At 36.7% G+C, this 23,875-nt stretch overlaps 1 protein-coding gene across 3 annotated transcripts in view; it reads right to left on the reverse strand.

Moving 5' to 3' along the window:
- slc8a1b (solute carrier family 8 member 1b) overlaps positions 1-23,875 on the reverse strand; it is a 193,066-nt gene that overhangs the window by 41,104 nt on the left and 128,087 nt on the right. For all 3 annotated transcript variants that reach the window (XM_030155608.1, XM_030155607.1, XM_030155609.1), the window contains exon 5: positions 18,972-19,081. In XM_030155608.1, coding sequence (XP_030011468.1) covers positions 18,972-19,081 — 110 coding nt within the window. The remainder of the gene's footprint in view (positions 1-18,971; positions 19,082-23,875) is intronic.

Consider the following 23,875-nt stretch of genomic DNA (forward strand, 5'->3'; position numbering starts at 1 on the left):
TGCTATTGCCTTCCATTAAAGCGCGGTAGATTGTGGGTCAGCACTTGCTCGATTGTCATTTGTTCCCCTCAGTTGACTTACAGCACGGAGCTTAGAGTTCACACACACTCATACGTCCATGCAAATTTCTGACAGGACCACTTTTGTCAAAGTTAGTTCCATCACCAGCGTCTAGCACAGTTTTGTCTGGCTGCGTGGTTTGTTTTTGGGTCCACACAGACATGACAACAGCGACTAAAGAGCCTGGGTTGGAATGAAAACCTACTCCTAAATGCTGCGATGCTTAATCAGGAGTTAAAGATCACTGATGTGACATTTACTGATTGGTCTGATAAGCTGCTGCGGCTACAGAAACGTTTGTTCAAAAAGGTCACATTTTGAGATAAACACAGTGTTTATAGTTTTATATAATCTGTAATTTACAGAACAGCAGCAAGAAGGTCGTGAGTTTCTGTGAGGACTTTTTTTTAGTTAGTTAGTTTGTAAGTTCTCCCGGTACTCCAGCTTCCTTACACTGTCCAAAATCATGCGCATTAATATTAACCTATTAGCCATGATAGATTAACTGGTCAATCTAATGCCGCGTTTCCACTACGTGGTACCGGCTCGACTCGACTCGACCTTTTTACGTTTCCATTACGAAAAAGGACCTGGAATCTGGTACCCGGTACTATTTTTTTGGTATCACCTCCGCCGAGGTTCCAAGACTGGGGAACAGATACTAAAACGTGACGTGTAAACACTGCAGACCACTGATTGGTCAGAGAGTTGTCTCTGTGACCCGCCGTTATACATAAAAAACAGATGCAGAAGTTGACAGTAAATACAGCAGTAGGTTAATCCACATGATGACAGACCGCAAAACTACACCATGGTCGGTCGAGGAGATTCAGATATAAAAATTCAGCATGAGCTTGACGAGACAACACGCAATGAGCGAGTTTATCAGCAACTCTGAGCAAACAACACAGAAGTAATGTACCCCACCGCTATGACGTCCAGGCACTGTAAAGTCGGTAGTATCCTGTAATGGAAACGGTCTCCAGGTATAGTACCTGGTACCCGAGTCGAGTCAAGCCGGTTCCGTTTAGTGGAAATGCAGCATAAATCACCTGCTGGTCTAAATGTGTATGTGTAATGCCTGTTTTACTTACTTACTTACTCATTCATTATTTATTTCTTTGTTCATTCATTCATTTCTTTGTTCATTCATTCATTTGTTCATTTGTTCATTCATTCACTTGTTCATTATTACCCTCCCCGGGAACCAGTTTTTTTTTTTTTTTTTTTGCTTAATTCAAGCAAAAAATCTGCCAATGGAAGAAGTGAAAATTATCTTGGTAAGATTTCTTGAAATATGATTTTCAAGATCTATTGTCTAAAAATAAGTTCTTATATCTCATTGAAAAGTTACTCTTTAGGCGATTATGTCTTATTTTAAGTGTGATGAGATATTTTGACTAGAAATGAGAAAAATACACTTGGTAAGATTTTGATTTTTTCCAGTGCAAGAAAGGTGCCTATAAAAAAAAAAGAAAAAATCAAATAAATAAAAATGTATTATGAATGTATTTTTTTCCTTTTTGCATTGCAGATTGAACCATTTGGCAGTACCCCCCCCACAGGCTGTAAAAATGTGCTCAACTTACCTAAAAGTTACTCAAAACTTTTTAAAACCGTCACGTAACGTATAATATGAGAAAAAAGTCTTCAGTTTCTCTTTTACTTTAGCATCGCTTCCACGCACACACACATCACATACATTCAGTAATGGTGATTTAATGAACCCAATTAACTCCCCACCCTCACATGGGATGAACATGACCTGGCAGTATCCTTGTTAGAGACTGTGCCTGGCTGCCTGTATGTGTGCGTGTTTGTGTAAATGGACCTGACAGAGGTTGAATGTTGGAGGGTAAAATGCTGCTTCTTGTCAAAAGTGCTTTCCGTACCATTTATCATCTTGATGTTTTTTTTCTCCTCTGGTGTCCTTCTCTCAGCTGAACTGAAGCAAATTGAAGTTAATGTGCCTCTTGTTGAAGTATTTAATTAAAATGAGGATTCAGCGCAAAGAGGTAGAGAAATGTTTTTTTCCAACTGAGCCGTGCATTTTCATTTCTGTGCATAATAACTGCACTTAAAGCCTTAAAGAAATGAAAACAAAGAGAACACAATCAACATTTACAAAATCCCTAAATGTCAGTTACATAAGCATCTCTAACCTCTTTTGCTTTTTTTTCTTAATCTTAGTTTTCTTTTGATCTACCTTATGTCATCTTCTCCTCTCGTCTCTGTTCACTTCTCTGAATTAAATCGCGTCTTTTCCTGTCTCTCCGAAATGTCTTGTCTTTTGATGTAAGGTGCAAAATTAACACTTTACGCAACACGACTTTAGCTGTCAAATTAAAACTGCCACCTTCAAATACATGAACATAACTGTCCAATTGGCACCCAAGGAAATGATGCGAATACCTATGGGTAAGAGATGATAAAAAGTTTCAGGTTTCTGTGTATTTCTGTGTCTGCATGAGATGTGGGTCGATATGTGCTGACAGGAGCTGTGTATGTGGCGCTTTTGCACCTTGTCATGCTTTGATAGAGTCCCTGATCCGAAGCAATGATTGAGGAAGACAGGGAAGAGGGGAAAGGGGACAGAGCAGCTGAGAGGAGGACAGGTGTAGGGGAAAACATTTTACATTTTATCTGTCATGGGGCTGGTTCATAGGAGGAGGAAGACGAATAAAGAGGGAGAGGAGAGGAGAGATTTTCACACCTTGTCATGCTTGACGTTTACAGGTTTCACCAGCGGAATAAAAAAAAGAAAAAAAAAAAAAAAAAACTAGGAGAAGTGAGTGAAGAGGGTAGGTATCATTATCTTGCAACAAATTTTAAGTGGAGGAGCATAAGACAAAATAGTATGTTGAATATTATAATATCTATGTCTAATGTAACATTCTAAACTCTATGTCCTGAACTTGATGATGATGATGATGAAATTCTTTAGTCAGTCATTACATAATACAACCACTGTCAACGCTACAAACATTACCAACAAGTAAGTGACTATATTTATGTGACTTATATTAATGCCTGTCCTACATAACAAATTAAGCTACCCCGCGTTCAATATAGGAAAAAGAGAAAACAAAAATACAAACAATCAACCAACCAAACAAAAACATAAAGAAGTGAAACTAAACCAGAAAACCAGAAAACATAACCAACCAAATTAATGGTAATTTAATGTAGAGTAGAAAATAAATTATTTACTAATTAATTATTCAATCTTAACAATTGTAACCTTCAAAAATTGCCCTACATACCATTTCTTTAAAAACCAAAAATTCAACTTCAATCAGCATCTTCTTTAAAAAGCATCTGAAAAGGACTCTAATTTACAAAAAATTGTACAGCTTCATATAATTTGATTTGCAGTTTTTACTTTTTACTTCTAATTATTATTTCAGTAATATTGTATTTTTATTCTTTATTTCTTTTTTTGTGTGTTGTTTATTTCCGGGGAGGTATTTATATAAGCCTTTTTTGGCTTCTATCCTCTCCTGCACAATCGTATTACTTACATGATAATTTCTTTGATTTATTTTTTATGTTGTTTGTGACGTGCAAGTAAATAAATACAAATACAAACATCTAAGCATTTACCCATAAATTATTGTACATATGGGTTATTAAAGATGGTAAATAAGTAGATAAACACAGAGAAACTACAAATAAAATGCTGAGAAGTGCAGCGAGGTTAGAATAGATTTAGGTCGTTAATGATTCTATGACATCATCACATAGGAAAGAACTCCAATTCCCAAAACATTGGGATGCTGCGTAAAATGTCAATAAAAACCCATAATTTATTCACAATACAACACAGAAACATATCGAATGTTTAAACTGAGTAAACATGCCAGAGAGCAATGTCTGTCGTTCTTGTCTGATATAGGATTCCATTTGCTTAACAGCGTCCTGGGTCTTATTTATTGTATTTTTTGTCAATTTTTTTTTTTCTTTTTTTTTGCACTTGGGGTTATAGGAAAGTAGCACTGATCCACTGATCTAAACAGATGGATTAGACATAGATGAAAATGGCTCAAATCCATAGGACAGATTCCAACAATAATAAATTCCAAGCTCTTTGTGTATTTATTTGTTACATTGTGTTTTCCAAAGGTACAAAGCAATGTTTCCCAATCCAAAATCTCTTGGGAAAAAGACTGATGCATAACTATCAATTCAAGTCCCTACTGTTATTAACCAAGGTTGATAAGTAAGAGTTTTTCTTAGTATTTCAGCTGTAGTTTCTCAGCATTTACCTACTTATTTATAGAATGACGTACAATAATTTACTATAGATTCACTGAGAAATACTTGATGAGCTCTTAAAGGAAAGATTACCAAAGCTTAAAGCTCACATTGTAGGAGGATTAGTGGATGATTGATGATATAGGGACGAGTGAATGTGAATAAAATGATTTGTTTATCAATGTTGTCTTCCATTTGCTTATTTACTCTATGAAATGACTAGTATAATAAAAGTTATGAGATAAAATAAACAAGGACATTAATTTCCAATCAGCATGAATCAATGCTAATGTGAATGCTACTTATATTTGTTCACTAATAGAGATATTACGTTATTTTACATTGTTTGGTGATTTGTGTTGATTAATGAGTCAATGATACTGTTTCAGACTATCTCATTAAAATATGTCACTAATGTTGTTTAACGTTACACCCAAAGCAGATGGCTAATTCAGTTTGCACATAAAGGACATAGGCTTTAAATGCACTGCACTAATTAACCAATAGATAAAGTGAGACAACACCTTAGTGGACCTTGACTGGCATAAGAGCATTATGTCTCCAATTTATTTGTGCTGTTTTAGCACATGCACAGCTTTAATTAACAGGGCTAATGATAATGTTATGTGTGTTATATAACATAGCACACGCTTACAAACAAACACACAGATGCAGAGAAAGAAAGACAGTAAAGCTGGACTAGGACATGGCTGTGAGACAAACTGTCACATACTATATTCACACGACAACATTTTGGTGCAGTTGCATGGTGAAATGTATATTCAGCTCTGAGTGCATGTTGTGTGTGTCCATGCGTGTTTGATTTTGTGAATGTGTATTGGGACATGGGGTCGTCACCCTCTGCAGGGCGTGTGTTTTCAGCTGTTTTCCCTCTCAGCAGCGTTTCTTTCCTCATGCTACACTTTTTCGTCCTCATGACTGACGGAAGCTCACGATCTGCCGCGAACTCTCGGCTGCCCCACTCTGTCCCAAGGCTCCTTTGGACCAAATCTAAACCCTGCAATATCACAGAGTCCTTTAAATGCTACTTCAGCCTCAAGAGAACATAGTTCTACTTTGAGAAAGAAGAAAATTCTCCTGCCCATGAATTTATTTTATAGAAAGCAATTCCACATTATTATTCACATTAATACCCAAACATTTGACCAGGACTAAAGCTGCGTCTCTAAAAGCAGGAGCTGAGGCTTTTACATATTTTCAAATGCAGGCAGAGAAGCTTCAAGGTCTAGATCAAATTCAGATAAAACAGACACCCATTAAATATGCAAACTATATTATAATAGTGTGACCTTCAGTATTAGGGGCTACTTTTTCTGTTACATAAGTGTTTACGGAGTGTATCAGGAGAGTACATGATTCACAAATAAATAACAGTTTAAAGGAGCTACCCATAGAATTTATTTATTTTTTTTAAATATTGAAAAGATTACCTAACAGTATCATTGAAGTTATGCCAAAGACACGAATGTATTGGGTTGTAAAGATATGCATTGAATTTATTTCCATAGATGGGCTGAGTTTTATGTGGCCACTAGGGGGAGTAAGGAGTCACCCTGTGTCTGCAATCCTGAATATGAACAACTTAGAATTAAGTTTTATAGTCAAAGAAAGTGACAAAAAATAGAAGCATTGCTGTTGTTTTCAAATGAATGAAGTTTGATGCTGAAACCACAGTGCTTCATCTACACGGCTGAATTTGATTATGAGGCTTATGAAAGTATAAAGTTATTATTATTTGACGTTTTTATCTTTGCTAAGTTCACCATTCACCATTGAGCCATGGTTTGGACTAAACTGACAGTTCTGACCTTGTTTGGATGATTGCAAACAGATCTTTACTGCAGCTACTGACAATACTTAAACTACAGAAAACAGGTGATTTGTGGTTTTAATGTGTTTGTTTCCTGTCAAAAAGCAGAGCTATGCTAACAGAGACATAATGTAAACTATCAGCTGATGCAACAGTGTTATTGTCACCGTATGTGAGTTTTTGTTTGATGATTACATGATACTACACAGTGGTGTAGTCCAGGGTATACGCCGGTATATGCATTGCATATACCCACTTCTAAATCCCCCCCAATGTGCACCATTCAGTAGTATCGGAGCCAAATTGCTCATTTTTCCTCCTCGGATGGTGAAGCCATGACCCGCCCTACTCTGCCTCTAATTGGCTGGTACTCGCTGCCTTCACTGATTAGATTGGTTAACTTTAGGCATGAGGACTGATGAACCAATCAGAGGTAGAGTAGGGCGGGTCATGCCGAGTAAAATATTGCTAAGTAGCACCTCTGGAACCTGATTGGACACCTCAGGGGCCAGTGCCACCCCAGTTGATTGACAGGTCACTGCACATCTCGTTGAAAGATGCTCGATTATTGGAAATGCGAACAAGAAAGGCAGAATAAATGTCTTGCAAGTGAGGGGCACGTATTGAGAGAAGCTACTTTCAGGGAATGCATAATTTTGCATATTTTTTTCTGGACTACTAAAAAAAAAAAAAAAAAAGGCATAAATTGATAGTATACCCACTTCTCTAGGGACCACTACACCACTGGATACAGATGTACATAAATAATGAGCTTCCTGCTATACTGTTATAAAACGATTTAATTGGGCTTATGAACATTATTTCAACACTGGAGCTGGTTCTGGATTGTGGGAAAAAAATGGTTGTTTGGGTAGTTACAATTTCTTTAAATAAATCAGAAAACAAGCAGGCTGCAGTGACAAATTTCAACTTCAGGGTTGAATTTGTTTTGGTGAAACAGGAAGGCAAGGTGTGGTATTAACTCAAATCCTGTCAAACAAAAGTGCAATGTCTAAATTTTCTATTTTATGTGTACAGACAAAGTAGAAGAAGAGTAGCAGAAAGTTAGCAAATACATCCATAACTTTATGTATAAAATACTGCTGAGGAAGTAACATTTAGCAATATGTGCTGTTCAGTGCCGCAACCTGTGAAAAGCCATGATACTCATCCCCTCTACTATCATTCTAATCAGTTACAACAAGAACATGTATCTCCATCCTCATGTCAAATTCTTTGCGATAAATAACCTAGTCATAAATCAAATGTCAGATGCTTGATTAGTCCATTAGCTACAGAGAAACAACCAAAAAACCCTCAGTCTTTTATCTTTGGCTCAAAGGCAGTTCACAAATAGAAGTAGAAGAGTAGTTTCACAGAATTTGATAAGAAAATCTCAGTTCTCTTCTCAAGTTATATTCACATCTTAAAGCACAATTATGCATAAATCAACAATAAAGAGTAAAGCTTTCCTTGTTTGTGTTATCAGCTGCTTTTACAGGCTGCTCAGAGCTTGTTTGGAATGTGTCAGATTGTGTGTATTACGAATAATCTAAACTGCTGTGCTGGAAGATTAATTTAGTAAGGCGAAGCCCTGACAAAGAAAATATGATCAATCAATAATCAGTCAATGACTTTTACTTGTCCCCAGTGGGTGTTGTTAGATATGCGACAGCGGGATGCATGTATATAGCACACATAAAACACAGGGCACGTAAATATGACATTAAAGGCTTAAAAAAAGACACTGTAAAAAACAAAAACACAAACTGACAAAAACATTATGCAAATAGTTGCCTTTTCTTCCTGGAGCTCTGGATGGAAATGTGTAGGAAAGAGTATAAAGGAGTGTTTTAATCATGTGGTTTCAGTCTGAGGAGAGCACAGATGGCAGAAACTGTAACTGTTGATTTAAAGCATTGGCGAAATCCTATCATCTTATATCACTATTTGCTTTATAGATCCTGCAGTTTCCTGTGCAGTGCAAGGTTGTTGTTTTTTTTTCCTGTGGACATTAACCGACTTATTGAGCACATTTTTATGTTCGACCATAAAAGATTGAAACCATCGAAAACAAGAGGAAGTGGGCACAGACTGAATAAAAGATCCGCAAAAGATAATCATCATAAGGGAACTTACAGTTTACAGAGAAAATACCTAATATCCCATCAGTATTAGGCTGAAAATGTACTTGTGTGCTGCCTCATGTGTCCTGCATTTGTTTGGAGTGTCGGTTTTGCACGTCCTCGGAAATGATATGAATAATAAGGGCAGTGTAGGGGCAATATGGGACTTATTACATTATTATACCATTATTATTGGAGCCAAGGGTGATGGCAAGCTGCTCTGCTCAACTGATTTATTGTGTGAGTTTCACTGTATCAGCAACATCCTGGCTGACTTTCAAACACACTGGTGGCATTCCTCATCATCAGTTTCTTGCACTGCTAAAATGAGAGAAACATGTTGGAGATTTCGGTGCTATCTACAGTAGCACTGCTGTTTCCATCCATACTAGAGACTAGGGTTAGGGTTAGGGTTAGTCTCGATTCACACATGTACGCAATCTCATTTCTAAACACGGATGATTTTTAAGCATTTTATTTCACAGGCTGCATTACAAACAAATGCCCACAAATGCAGAACCACCGCCGCCTCCTGCCTCAACCAATGGTAAAGCATCTTTACAACATGTAAACCTGCTGCTATTGAGTGAGGAAAGAGTGAATCACAGCGGAGGAACGTCTGCGGTAAAGACAGTGAAATGGATGAAAACCCTAGCGGTAGTGGCGAGTCACCCACCCAAACTCCTGCCCAATAAAGGTTTACATTCGGCGGTGTTACTCTCATGCCGCTTGTCTTTTCTGTCATCCAGATCCAAGTGTCTTTTCACTTTCACTTCTCTGACTTCTGCACTGTTCTTCTTCTCCTTTTCCTTTCTTTGCCGGTGAGGATAACTCGGCCTTTAACCAAGAATCAAAAGTCTCGCCCTCTCCAAAAATTTTATGCTTAAAAAATTCCATTGTGCTGGCTGGGAAGTTTCTTTGCACTACAAACTTTCACAGATCAGCTGACGTCGCTTAGCAACTGGGACCATAAGTGACCGGACTACTTGCGGAGCGATATGAAAGACACAAATCAGAGGTAAAAGATCCCATTTTTCTTGACAGTGGTGCAATAAACATTTTGTGAAAAAAAATCATGCCAGAGAATCGTGATCTTAATTCTAAGCAAAAAAATCACGATTGACATTTTTGCCAGAATCATGCAGCCCAACTAGAGACACTATAAGTTACACAACCTTGAAGTTTTGAAACTAAAACCGATGTCAGCAGGTCAAAACTCTCCATTTTCAGGAGGTTAAAATGCTTAAGTACAGGGGATGCTGGGTAAGTTGGATGTCTTAGAACAGAAACACATTTGTGAAGTAGGGGACATTTAATCCTACTGCAGTGGGCTACCGCTGAAGGCACCTAGGGATCAGCTCCAGATCTATGTCAGCACCTTGGTCAAAAGCACTGACAGGAAAATTATACAGACATGTTTCTGAAACCAGACGACCCAGAGGAAACCGGCATGGTACTGGTAAACATGCAAACTCCACACAGACGGTCCAACTGGGACTTGAACTTGGACCCTAGTTGCTGAACCAAGCCGAGTGTAAAAAGTGTGTTCTTGTGCACCTTGTAGTGGAATCCGACAGTAACACATGAAGGTGAATATATGAAACAAATCCATTTGTCTATGAGAAGATGTATTTAAATACAGTTGTGGAAAAAATTATTAGACCATAAAAAAATCATCAAAAACAATAGTTATGCAATCAAGTACTAACTCCTGTGTGTATCATGTGACTAAAACAGACAGAAAAGAAAACCTGGAATGCCTAAAAGCACTGTTTTTGTCAGTACAATGCTATAGCTATTGACATAAGAACTTAAAGAAGTGGTATTTTGCTTTTTTACATGCAATTATGCATTTTAAAACATTTCCCTGTGGTCTACATGAACTGTAAATGCTATGCTTGGGTCTGAATTGTTCATTAATTAAACTCAGCAGGTTCATCTTCAACCCTATTTTTGAGTAATAACTTGAGAAAGGTTGTTTTGAGCACTGGCCCTTTAAATACTCTGTCCCGTTCAGCCACTTGTGTTCGTTAATACAACCAACAACTGAACATTTTAGGTAATCAGCTCAAAGTTTGGACATATTTTTAGTATGGACTACAACTGCTGCTGCTGACAAACAATTATGGAGAAATGCTCATTAGAAGTCTTGACCTTATATGTGCAAATGTTGTGACGTAACTAGTTATAAAATGTAACAAATTAAGAAGGAATTAAAACAGGCTGTAGAAATCCACTCGATTTTTACCTGAATCAACATAAAGATAGCTTTGCAGCACCTGGAGGGTTCAAATTCAAACTTTTTGAACTATTAGGGTCCAAATACACAAATAAATGTACCACAGACTTATAAAAGTGGGTTTAGCAAAATATGACCCCTTTAAGTGATTTTGGTTATTATCAAGAAAAACATGGAAAATGGCTAGATATCAGCTCTGAAATTAAACTCTTATGAGCTATTTTTGTTGTTATCATTATATTTGTCCAAACAAATGTTCCTTTAGTTGTACCAGGCATTAAAATCGAAGAAAACAAGGGTGGTCTAATAATTTTTTCCACAACTATATATTGCCATAACCCTCAAACCCCCTCAGTTAATTGATGTGTCCAAGTTGCAACAAGTTATTTAAGCCTAACTGATGCCGGGAGTAGCTTCTCATTTCTTAAACAACTATTATTTTGCATTGGAGTACAAAGATTGGACAATGCCAGGATTCATCAGGTTCATTTGGCTGGTGAAATATTGGTTCAGGGAGCATGAGACATCATTTTCACACATGGATTGGCCAGACCACAGTCCAGACATGAGCCCCGTTGAGTGGATGTGATGGACTTCACACACTGGTCCCACTCTCCCATTATCAGTTGAAGATCTTGGCCAAAAATTTAACTCATACAGAGCCACTACTATTTCTGACCCAACTTCCAAATGATTCTTTGTTTTGTATTTGCCAGGCAATTTACATTTACATTTATGCGTTTGGCAGACACTTTTTTCCAAAACAACTTACTAGGGGAAGATTAACAATTAAGCTTTCCCCTCTCTCTCTCTTTATTATAATACTATCTTCTGCATTTGACATTTTTGGTGAAAATCAGGTATTTTCCTATATTCAATTTACTGATCATGTAGATGTCCATGCTGAGCAAATTCAAAGGTTATTATATTAAATCACAAAAAAAATGAAGAAAAATGACTTTTTCAACAAAGTATATCATTGAATGAACATAAAAACAAGCGTCAACATTCACTGTCATTGATCAAACTCCATGGGTTTTACTGGTGAATCAATGTTGTAGATGACGACTGTGCTTCTACGTTCACTATCGGAGCCTCTGAATGCCCAAATGGGTCATATCTGATGACCATGAAAAGATGACAAACTGCATTTTACACCAGTTATTTACATCTATTGATAGGATGAATGGATCGTTATTAAACATTTTAGGTAAATAGATGCTTTTGGTCGGCAGTGGATGTTTGGATCTTTAAGGGTTAATGCAACTATGGACAAAAATACACGAGGTGACATTGCATAAGTGTTGAATATCCTAATCAATACCATAGCAAATGTTTCCTGTAATCAAAACCAGATGCGTATATGGTGTGTGTGGGACTTTTTTTTTTTGCAAATGCACGTATTATATTACATTCATTTACTTTCAATAGATGAAATTCATCCATCATTGGTAGAACATAAATTATGCATCCAAATTTAGTTCTGTATTTTGATTTCAAGCTGTTTCCCCCCAAAAGTAAATGATAAAAGCAGATGGTTTGAGAAAAAAAAAAAAAAAAAAAAACACTAACTGTAATGACCATACTCAAGATTTTGCTCAAACATACAGGGTGGGGAAGCAAAATTTACAATGAACATTTGGTTGTTTTTTCTCAGCAGGCACTACGTCAATTGTTTTGAAACCAAACATATATTGATGTCATAATCATACCTAACACTATTATCCATACCTTTTCAGACACTTTTGCCCATATGAGTAATCAGGAAAGCAAACGTCAAAGAGTGTGTGATTTGCTGAATGCACCCGTCACACCAAAGGAGATTTCAAAAATAGTTGGAGTGTCCATAAAGACTGTTCATAATGGAAAGAAGAGAATGACTATGAGCAAAACTATTATGAGAACGTCTGGAAGATACAATTAAAGAAGAATGGGAGAAGTTGTCACCCGAATATTTGAGGAACACTTAGTTTCAGGAAGAGTGTGAAGGCAGTTATTGAGAAAGAAGGAGGACACATAGAATAAAAACATTTTCTATTATGTCAACTTTCTTGTGGCAAATAAATTCTCCTGACTTTCAATAAACTAATTGGTCATACACTGTCTTTCAATCCCTGCCTCAAAGTATTGTAAATTTTGCTTCCCCACCCTGTATATCCATAAGGACAAATACATGCATATGCAGATAAGTATGAACAAGCACAACTCATCTACACAAACAGCGTTATGGGGTACGGCAATAAAAAAATCTGTGCAAGGCTAATGTAGCACAGAGACAACCACCGCGTCGGTTCATAAAGTACCCTCATTAAGCACACACCCTCTGCAGCTCCAAAACTCCGTGTCTATGTGTGTGTGTCCCTGTCCCGGAGGTGTGTTTGATCTTCTGACTGTGATAATGTGATATCCAGCCCTTGTCTTTGATCCCCTCATCACTATAAACACTGCTGATGCCTGGTAAACACACACTGCCATTAACACGCTCATGATAGCACCATTCTGCTTGTGTGTGTGAGGGAAGAAGACCACTCATGGAGCTAGTTTCAATCACTGTTTTCAACACATTTTCGGTTGTATTAGGTTATGTATGATTCCTGCTTTATGAAAAATGTGAGGTGTGTGAGAGTAGTCGACTTGTATTAATATCTAAATCAGTTCTGTCTGTTTGATTTGACAGTGTTTATACCACATTTTAACCCATAAAGACCCACACATCCACTGGCTACAAAAAACATCTACTGATCTAAACTATTAAATATCTGTTGATCCACTAATCCTATCAATAAGTGTAAATAATTGGTGTAAAATGCAGTTTGTCATCATTTTATGGTCATCAGATGTGACCCATTTGGACGTTAAGAGGCTCTGTAGTCAACATGGAAACACTGTCATCTTCTACAACATTGATTCACCAGTAAAACCCATAGAGTTGATCAATGACAGAGGATGGAGCCACTTGTTTTTATGTTCAGTTATTGATATATTTACTGAAAAAAGTCACTTTTTCTTCAGTTTTCTCTGTTTCTGATATAATAACCCTCAATTTTAATCTGAGCTTTCATGAACATCTACATGATCAGTGAATTAAATATAGGGAAATACCTGATTTTCATTGAAAAAAAAAAGAAGCAAAATACAGAGGATAATATTATAATAAATGGTGATAAAACACTTAAAAAGGTTAACTAGAGAGAAAAAAAACATTTGGGAACTGCCATAAAAGCAGCACTTTATGGGTTAAAACCTCAGCATATTCCAAACTATTTCCATAAGCTTGTTTACTTGCATGTCTGTTTGGATTTAACATTGAATTCTATCGGAAAAATTGAGGTTCTATGAGTTTTATATTACATTACATTTAATAGAAGAGAAGGTGATGCTGCTCCGTTGTGGTAATGGGTTAACAGTGGGAAACAGAGTCACAGATGCAGCTCTGACTGATAACACATGCACACATTTGCATACACACACACACACACTGGGGAAAACACTTATTACAGAGCAGCTTTCGAAACGAACCCCACATCACTTCAAATCTCATTCAGATTCTCTCTTTGTAGCATTTTACCATAAATAAATCATTATCTCATTAAAGAAGTGGTATGAAGATGGTGGTGAAGGCTTGAGAGCATCTGTTAACCTCTACACTCTATCAACAAGCGTCTGCAAACACTGTCATTTATCAAACTACGTGTTTTTATTGTGAATTATTGTGATAGAATTAGAGGATGATGGTGTTTCCATGATCACTGTGACGCCTCTGAACATCCAAATGGCTCATATCTCATGCTGCTGAAAAGCTGAGAAGCTGCATTTTACCTGAATTATTTAAACACATTGATAGGATTCATGGATCCAAAGTTTCTAGAAATTATAAATCAATTTATTTTCTTTCTTGGTCAGCAGCTGTTTGAAGGTTACTTTAAGGTGAATTGCTGCTTTGCTTTATAGTAGAAGACGTAGCTTGTTAAATGATGGAAGACCTTAAATAAATAAAAACTATACTTTAACATGTTGATTCTATTGTAAGTTGAAAGGCATCTTCTGCAAAGCATGATGGTTCATTATCACACTGTCAGGATTACTAGGCTACTAAACATATGCAGCGTTATTGTTATTAGCATTACCTGTACTTGATATTATGAAAAAATGTAAAATATTCAGAGCATTCCACCCCCTATAGCCATATTAATTTAAATAAATTAATATAAACTCAAACTGATGTGCACTGATATAAATTATTATTATAAATATTAAATTTTTTAACCCATTATACTGTTATTGTGGCTGTCTCCTCTGCTGCTGCTGCTACAGCAATACTAACAAATTAGACTATTAGTATTATTACTATATATTATGTTGTTTTTATTATCATTATTATAATTATTTGCCCTCTCACTTTCTCCTTTCTCCCTCTCTCACTTTCATTCACTCTCCCCCTTTCCCTTTTCCCTATCACCCCTAAACAATCCATATTGTTTAGTTGCTCTTTACATTTATTATCCTTTTCATTGTAATATGATGATGTCATTGTTGTTGTTTGTCATTATCTGGCTTGATTTGTCTTTTGTTTATTTGTTGTTGTTCTTTTGTTTTTTTTCTTTCCACTATGTCTCGTAAACTGTATCACTAAAAAAAATTAAAAATTAAAAAAGTAAAATAAAATATTCAGAGCAGAATGCTATTTTTATAGGTAAACCCTTTTGTCATTCAGCGTTTACAGCATGTCCTTGCCTTTAAACTGCATAAAAACAGATAAATACCTGAATGTAGGTATGAAAAATGCCTCGGAATTCTAACTCTACAGTCATTCCTATTGTTTTCTCTGCTTTTGGTGGCAATAATACAGGCATTCTCAGCATCAGCTATGAACACAAATCAAAGCTGAGAGGATGAAGAGAAATAAACAATCAGGGAAGAGGAAGTGAAAGGAGAAAAAAGGAGGGGACAGGTGTGATTCCCACTGAGTTTTTTTTTGTGTAAATCTCTGAAGAGAAACAGAAAGAAGAAGAAAAAAAAAGACAGGAAAGAAGAACAGAAGAGCAGCAGAGTTCACTCCAGACTGGCTTGAACCTGGATCCCAAATCAACAGGCCTGTTAAAGCATGAGTGACCCTGTGTTTTGTTACTTTAGAAATATGATAAAACATGACGTGTAACTGATGTGTTGGTTTATTCCCCACGGTGCTCCTAGTCTGAAAGTGCTTGTTGCTCGGCCAACTATAAAGTGCTCCTGGCTACACTATTTGTATGAAGTAAATATTATTTAAGATATCTGAGCGCACTAAGACAAACATTACATCTGGTGTGTGATGTCCTCTAATCAGAAATGTCCTACAACTGGTTATTTAAAGCAACTGTTTGTCTTCTTACACATTCTTACATGATGTATGGTATGTCTGTGCTACTCTTTTCTGATACTGAACAGTGTGGGAAGTTCTGTTTTCCTTGACGTGTCTGTTTTTGTGGCTGTAGTCACGTTGGATGTAAACTGAGCAAAATAAAACCATAAGCATCCTGATTTCTTGGTCACGTAGCAGGTCTTGTGGTGCTCGTTGCATCTTCAGTTTGGCTGCATTTTTATAGCCCAGGCTGTGAGTGTACATACAAATATGAGCCATGGCTCCATTCCTTGTCATTTAGCCATAAAACAACCAACTGCCCATATCATTACTGTTGTCATCGATATGTTTTTCCATATGAATACGTTTGTTTTGGTAAAGTATTCCTCATTTACCTGGTTAGTATACTTCAATTAACAATGTAGAGGATGTCAAAATTATGTATTTTTATATTGCTCAATATATTTATTCTTGTTCATTGTGATATCCTGCGGTCTGTATCATGAAGCAAAATTAAGGGGTTGTATGGTAGCACTAGATTTTCTGTGTTTACTTCTTATCAGCGTCAATTATTATTGTACTTTATCCTGAAACTTGACAGATCCACACTTTCAGAGATGTGGGCCTTGGTGTGCAGATTAATTCAGACAAAATACAATCATCTAAACTATTTAACTTCACATGGGGATATAATCCTCAAAGATCTAAACAACCACTGGACACCAAAAACATCTACTGATCTAAAAAGTTTAAAAACTTTTAAGCCAACCCTTCTGGGGGAAGGTTCACTCAGCTCGCTGTGATGTGTTGGAATATGCAATCCCAAATTCTTGTCTTGTCCTTTAACACAGACATTTGGAAGAAACGGTGCATAAAGAAGACAGATATCTTGTCAAGATCCTCCTGGTGGCCGGGAAGAAGGCCATAACAAAGAACTGGCTTAAGACTGATGCTCCATCTAACAAACAATGTCTTTCAATCATAGCTGATAGACTTGTCATCAAACATCTTATATATAAACTGAATCTCTTTATAAAAAACTGGGGAAAATGGCTGACATTCAGGGAAAAATGTGTCTATTAAGGGACCTAAACATATTCTGACACAAATACAGGCTGTTCTTTTCATTTGTTTGTTTTCTGTTCTTTTGTTTCTTTTCCTGCTCCTCAACATGAGGAGATTGGATTGTACTGATAAAAATGAGAAATAAATAAAAATTGTAAAAAAAAAACAACAAAAAAACCCCCCAAAAAACCTTTAAGCCACTAATCCTATCAATACATTTTAATAATTCAGGGAAAGTGTATTTTCCCAGATTTCGAGCTGCATCTTTTATGATATTCATGTAGTGAACATGGAAACACTACCATCTTCTGCAACATCAATTCACCAATAACAAACATGTCAAGTGCATGTTTGATAAATGACACTGGGGACAATGGAAGCTTGTTTTTATAGTCAGTTAATACATTTTGCTGAAAAAGTCACTCTGAGCCAAGGCTAATATGTGTTCTTAAGACAGAGAGTAATTATTACACTAGAGCAATAATATAATACTTGACAGTAGTGATGTTCGATACCATGGGTTTCCTTTCCAATCCTATACCGAGTAAAAAATCAGGCTGGTGTCAGCGATACCGATCCAATACTTTGTACAAATACACGTAATGTCTGGAAAATCGAAAAAAAAAAAATAATAATAATAAAAATAGTGCATTTCAAATCATAACAAGAATACAGGACATGAGAATAATTATTGTTTAATTATTAAGAACTATTATTAAAAATGAAAACTTGCATGTTAATCATCTTCGTGGCTGTTTGTGGAGCTAAAATAGGTCCACACATGACTCCTTTTCCATTCTGCCATTTTTTTCTACAGACTGAGTCAGAGTTGACTGACTGAGCAGCATGACACACTTACCCAGGCGGAGGAAGAAGTAGTTCCCACCAATCGTGTATCATTTGGACAAGATCCCAATAGTTTAGTTACTTTCCACTGTGTTCCTGATATACATTACCTCAAATGACCAAAGTATCAAAAGTGTCAGTATTTTGAATCTGTGAATCGATTCTAGAGGGTAAAGATCTGGTCTCGGCGATATCAATATTTCAGTATCGATCCGCACATCACTACTTGACAGTGAGTCGACTGTATGGTTTTAATTTTGTTTTATTTGTTCTTTTCTTCCTTTCAGTCTGTTAAACAGTGTCAAAAAGCAACCTTAACACACACAAGAATGAATCTAAATGGAATAAACAACTCTAATTATGTGACTTCCGAATGATTTCTTATTTTATTTTCTTATTTATTCTAATATTACATGTATTTATATTGATTTATTTTCTATTAAATTTCATTATAATGATATATTATTATATTATATATTTTATTTTACTATGATATTATTCTCTACTTTTAGCATTTTTCAGTGAAAACAAGGTATTTTCTTACCAATTATCAAGATGTTCATAAAAGCTCAGTGTAAATTAAAACGTTATATTGAAACAGAGAAAACTGAAGGATAAGTGACTTTTTTTTTTTAAATCAAACCACATGTTTTTTAATGGTGAATTAATGTTGCAGAAGATGAAGACGTCTCTGTGTTTAGAGCCTCTGAATGTTATATAGTGAAAGGCTGAGAAACTGCACTTTACCTGAATTATTTACATGCATTGATAAGATTAGTGGTTCAGAAGTTATTAAACATAATAGATCAATAGATGCTTTTGGTCGCTAATAGATGTTTAGGTGTGGGCGGTTAATTCATATTCACATGGTAGAGTGTCTTTTACTCTTTCCTTCATTGGCTTTAGCTGCGGTACATGTGTTACTTTTCTCTTATTATACATTTCTTGTTATATGTGATCTTGACATGTTTGGGCTAAACTCTACTTTTATACTTATATCAGAGTCGGGAACCAGAGTCTGACAGCGCTACCTTCGACTCACTCTCTCAACATAATCGTGGGTATGTAGATATGTCGATGCAGATATTGTGGGTGTGTTTATTTTGCGTCATGGTACAGGTCCCTGTTGTTTAGTTTTGTGTTTGGCCTAATGAGTTGGATCCATTCAAAGCTGCTTAGAGTGCACTCTCAGCTGATTGGCTGTCACACCTGTCCGTTCCTTCCCGCTCCGTCTCCACTCGGGCGTGTCAAGCAGAACGTAGAATGAAGACTGCTTATTGTACTCCTCCCGGTCTAAGATCCTAATGGTTATGGTCTTCCTGTATGGGACACATACACACGTACACACACATACAAAGGGACGTGGTAAACATGCATGGCAAACAAACAACATGGCAATGTATGGACATGAAAAAAAAACACACACACACACGCGCACACACACTCATGCACTTGCTTAGTGGTGAGGTGGATGTGGTGAGATGAGGTGATCCACAACAGGCTGCATGTTCATGGTCATGTGACAGACAACAGGACGAGAAGCTACTAATAATAATAGAGAAGGAGGGAGATCATAAAGCAGAAAGATATGAGTGAAAATCTAAATCTCTGGTCCTGTGTGTCTGTTTTCATGAACATGCATCCTTTTCAGTGCAGTGGACACTCAGGGGTCAAAGCCTCAAAGTTCACAATGTCACATGACCGACCCCCTTCCTGACCTTTAGTGTCGTTACTCTCCACCAGTCGAGGCTCTCCAATCTCTATGTAAAAGGTTTTGTTCTTCTCGTACTCTTCATCGTCGATTACTCTCACCTTGATGGTTTTACTGAGGAGGAGGAGGAGGAAGGGTGGGAGGAGGAAAAGGAAAAAGAGAAGGAAGAAAAGTGAGGAAAGGACAGACTGGAAACTGGAATATCAGGAAGAAACAGAAGACCAGCAGTGTGTTTCCAACAAGTATTTTAGGCTGAGGACACTTTCACTTTGTAAACACAGGTAAAAGTACTAAATATGTGCAGTATTCTACCTGAAATATGGGCCAGTCAGGTACAATAACCATATTTCAGGCATTAAAGCACAAAACAAAAGTTTCATGCAGCAACAGATGATATTTTGGCTTGACAATTTGATGATTTTCTGCCTCATCTTACCATAAAATCTGATGTCAGATTTGTTTTGATGCTATCAAAGCAGCTCTTTTATGATTAAAGTGTTAAACTGGATCTCAGAGCTTGTGATTTTGATTAACACTGTGCTCCGGTTGTCAGGTTGGACAACACTAGCCTGATATCCACCTTTTGTAAAAGACTTTGTCACCGAGATCATTAAATTTAGCAGCCTGCAGCCACTGGCTAAATGCTGAAGTCTGAAAGTGTCTGAAGGGTTTATCTGCATGATTAGTCATTTTGGCAGGTGTTCAGTCATAAATCAAAATGACAAAGTTGGCTCTTACAGCAGAGACGTTTAATTGATGTTGAGCAGCTTTTTAGATTTTAAGGATCTATTTCAATTTTGCGTAAAGTTCCCATTGCATAGTATTTTATTATACTACGGTGTTTGGTGGAAATTCTTAAAATATAAATATAATATAAATGTATAAGATGTCCTTCAGCCTGTGATACCTGTGGGAAACTATGACAGTTCACTTTCACTCCAGCCAAATTTGCATAAAATGTTCAGCAAAGAAAAGCCCTCAAAGTGGATAACTTGACAAATGGACCATAAGCCGTGACAATTTTGACGGATTTAAAATGAACTGACACATAGTCTTAAAAGTTGCATTCATATATAGTTTAAAGACAAGGCATTGGAAGAGGAAGAAAATCAGCTAAAACCACACCAGCTTAAAAAGAGTGAGCATGAAAAGAAATATGAAGAAGAAGGAATGATTAAACCAAAACAGTGTTTGCTGCTGCTATTATGACCTCCGACACCACATTTCACTTAAACACACTATATACTAGGTGCTCTGTTATATGACTACAGCTACGAGACACCACACAACATCCAGAACACATGCTGCTGACCGGCAGAACAGAATCAGTGTAGAAAGCAATGCAATTCTTTTTCAAGTTCTTTACAATAAAACACACTCTACATTTGTATTTATTTATCTTCCTATCAGCTGCTACACTGGTCCAACAGAAAACAGACAACGCTTCACACTGATGCCGATGTAGACGCAGCTAAAATACACTGTACAAACTGTTAAAATTACAAATACAAAATAAGGAATGCATTTGTCAGTCTTTGAAAGTCTCTGAGGCTAATGCCAGGAAATAGACAGGTGCCAACATGCTAACACAACAGCAGATGCATCCAACGAACATCCGATAAAGTGTCCGAAATGTATCACAGAGTATCCACATGAAGAAGTATTACATACAGCACAAACAACAAACATTCTTTACCGAACCGTGTGCAGAATTAACATCATCTTGGAGTTGTTGGCTTTCTGATCATATTAATTTTGGCTCTTACCCATAATGCATTAGTGATGTCTGTTTCTGTCATGTGATGGACTCTATGCACAGCCTCATTACTTCCTGAACTTCAGGTGGCTCCTTTGTTTCCTGTCTTTCATTATTGGACACACTGATTAATCCAGGTGTGTCTGCTGCTTCTTGTTGTGACTACTGATTAATTAGGCACACCTGGATTAATCAGTGTGTCCAATAATGAAAGACAGGATATGTGCCCTTTTATAGCGATATTTGGGCTCCCTTTTGACACCTGTTTTAACCAAATAGAGTCTGATATAATAGCTTTTACATCCCTCCTTGCAAGACGACGTATCTTATTTTTGTGGAAGTCTCCTAAACCCCCGTCTATTTCATTTTGGCTTAGAGATGTTATGTTTTTTCTTAAATTAGAAAAGATTAGACTCTCACTACAAGGCTCCTCAACTAAATTCTTTAATAAATGGCAATCTTTTTTAGATTACTTTCAGTCTTTACAAACACTGCCTTCAGATTGATCTCTCACACCTCCACCCTACTCTATTTTATTATTGTTTAGGTATTGTTGTTTTTTTGTTGTAATTTGTTCTGTCTACCAATTATTGTCACATTTGATACATCTAGGTAATGTCTAAGATTTAAAAGTAAACACAAGTATCTACAAGCTATGACTTTTTTTTAAATTTTCTTCTATTTCCATTAGCTCAGTTAATATTCTTGTACACCACAGATTTGATACTGCTTATACTTATTTGATTTTCTACTGCTCAGAGACATTTGTGATGTTCTTATTTCTGCTGTTGCCCCTTCTTGGAGGGCCTTGGGGTTGGATTGGGAATGGGGAAAAATGATATAAAAAGGCAATGTATAATGAATGCATTGTAATTCTGCTCCTTTGTATGTTCTGTTACATTGCTCATAAAAAGATAAATAAAAAAAAAAAAAAGTAAGACAGGAAATAACAGACCCACCTGAAGTTCAGGAAGTAGAGAGTCCATTCAAACATATGATAAACTTAATAAATTGAAAACATTCATTTTAAGAAATACAGATAATGCTTTTAACTCATTTTTTACCACTTTAATTTTTATTTTTTTTTATGAAGGTACATGTGATTTTGTTTTTAATCAATTTTTGAATGACTTTACCCCCCCCCCCCCCCACCACCACCACACTCTCTTCCAGGTCTGTTCTGTTTCCCTGTCCAAACCCATTCTGAATCTTTTAATCTCATGAATTACATCAAAAGTCCAACGACTACAAACTGGAGCCATGTTCTCCTAATAAAGCCAATACTTTGTGTCTGTGAAGCTGGATTCTCACCACTACTTAAACACAAATGTCGCTCCCATTGTTAACCAGATGAACTGCAGTTAAGACCGGGTGTGGAGGGAGGTGGTGGCTGACGCTGTGTATTTATTGTGGCAGTTGGTCTTCGTCACACTTGGCAGGAAAGCTAATATCTGAGGTCGCAGAGCTATGGAGCAGGACACAGTTTGTATGGTCCTGAATGTGTGAGTGTTTATGCCCGCAGGCATATCTGTGTGTGTGTGTGTGTGTGTGTTTATCTTTGTTCCCAGTCTGCATCAAAACCCATATTCTGATCTAAATCCACTTCAGGCAATAACAAAGACAGCTGAGCGAATACTCATAATCTGGCCTATAGGGTGGGAGATGGGAACACACACAAAACAGGCTTATGTAATTTGTTATCTGTGATCACAGGCCTGTAACCTGTTTGGAATCATCTGCCAACGTTACACTGGATGTGTTATTTTTAGCAGCGTCACATCTGAAACCACTTACTTAATTGAGCTGTCATTCGACAAGTAAAGGTCACATGACTAGTAAAGATGGTACATGTCATTGTTTACAACACACATATCTGGAAATCTACAGACCTTTTATTTAATGTTCAGAAATGTGTATGTATATGTCACCAGTGCACTCTTTTTAAAGATAAACTGCTGTAGGAGTAATAATTTGAAGTGTCCTTTAGGGAACAAATGATGTAGGACATGTACCCAGTTTATAAATAATGTTTGATTACTTAATTTTTTTGCATTTTATGCCTTTATTTGACAGTGGCAGTGGAGAGAGCTGGGTATAGGGGAAAGACATGCAGCAAATGTCCCACTCGATGGTCCCACTTAGTGATCAAGCCACTCACATAAATTACCATAAAGATTGACCATTTCACTCTATATCGTTTACATATATATGCTAATATTATAATGTGATTTATGTCATGTTATTAATTTTTAGAAAGTAACTGTTTTAGAGTGGCCACTAGAGTCATTACCGTCAGCTCTTCCCTTAATGAATACAAAAATATATTTGTGCTAAATAAGAATTATCACGTTAATCTATCAGTTACACACATTGTCAGGTTAATAACATGCATGTGCAAACACAGGCACAAATGTGTCATTACACTACAGACATTAGCTCATTTATCACTGTCCTATAATAGCAGATGGAGAGCAGTTTTCACCTTCTGGGCAGCAGAAGCTCATGTCCAACAGGCTGTGAGTGCACACATGTAGCAGCTGGAGGGATGAGGGTGAACAACACTCCCCAGCCTCCAGGTGGAGCCCTTGAGCAAAACACTTAACCTGTTGACTGATGAAGTGGTGGTGGTATCAGTCATGTAGGTAT

The sequence above is a fragment of the Sphaeramia orbicularis genome, chromosome 15, assembly GCF_902148855.1.
Source record: "Sphaeramia orbicularis chromosome 15, fSphaOr1.1, whole genome shotgun sequence".
In the NCBI taxonomy this organism is placed as follows: domain Eukaryota; kingdom Metazoa; phylum Chordata; class Actinopteri; order Kurtiformes; family Apogonidae; genus Sphaeramia; species Sphaeramia orbicularis.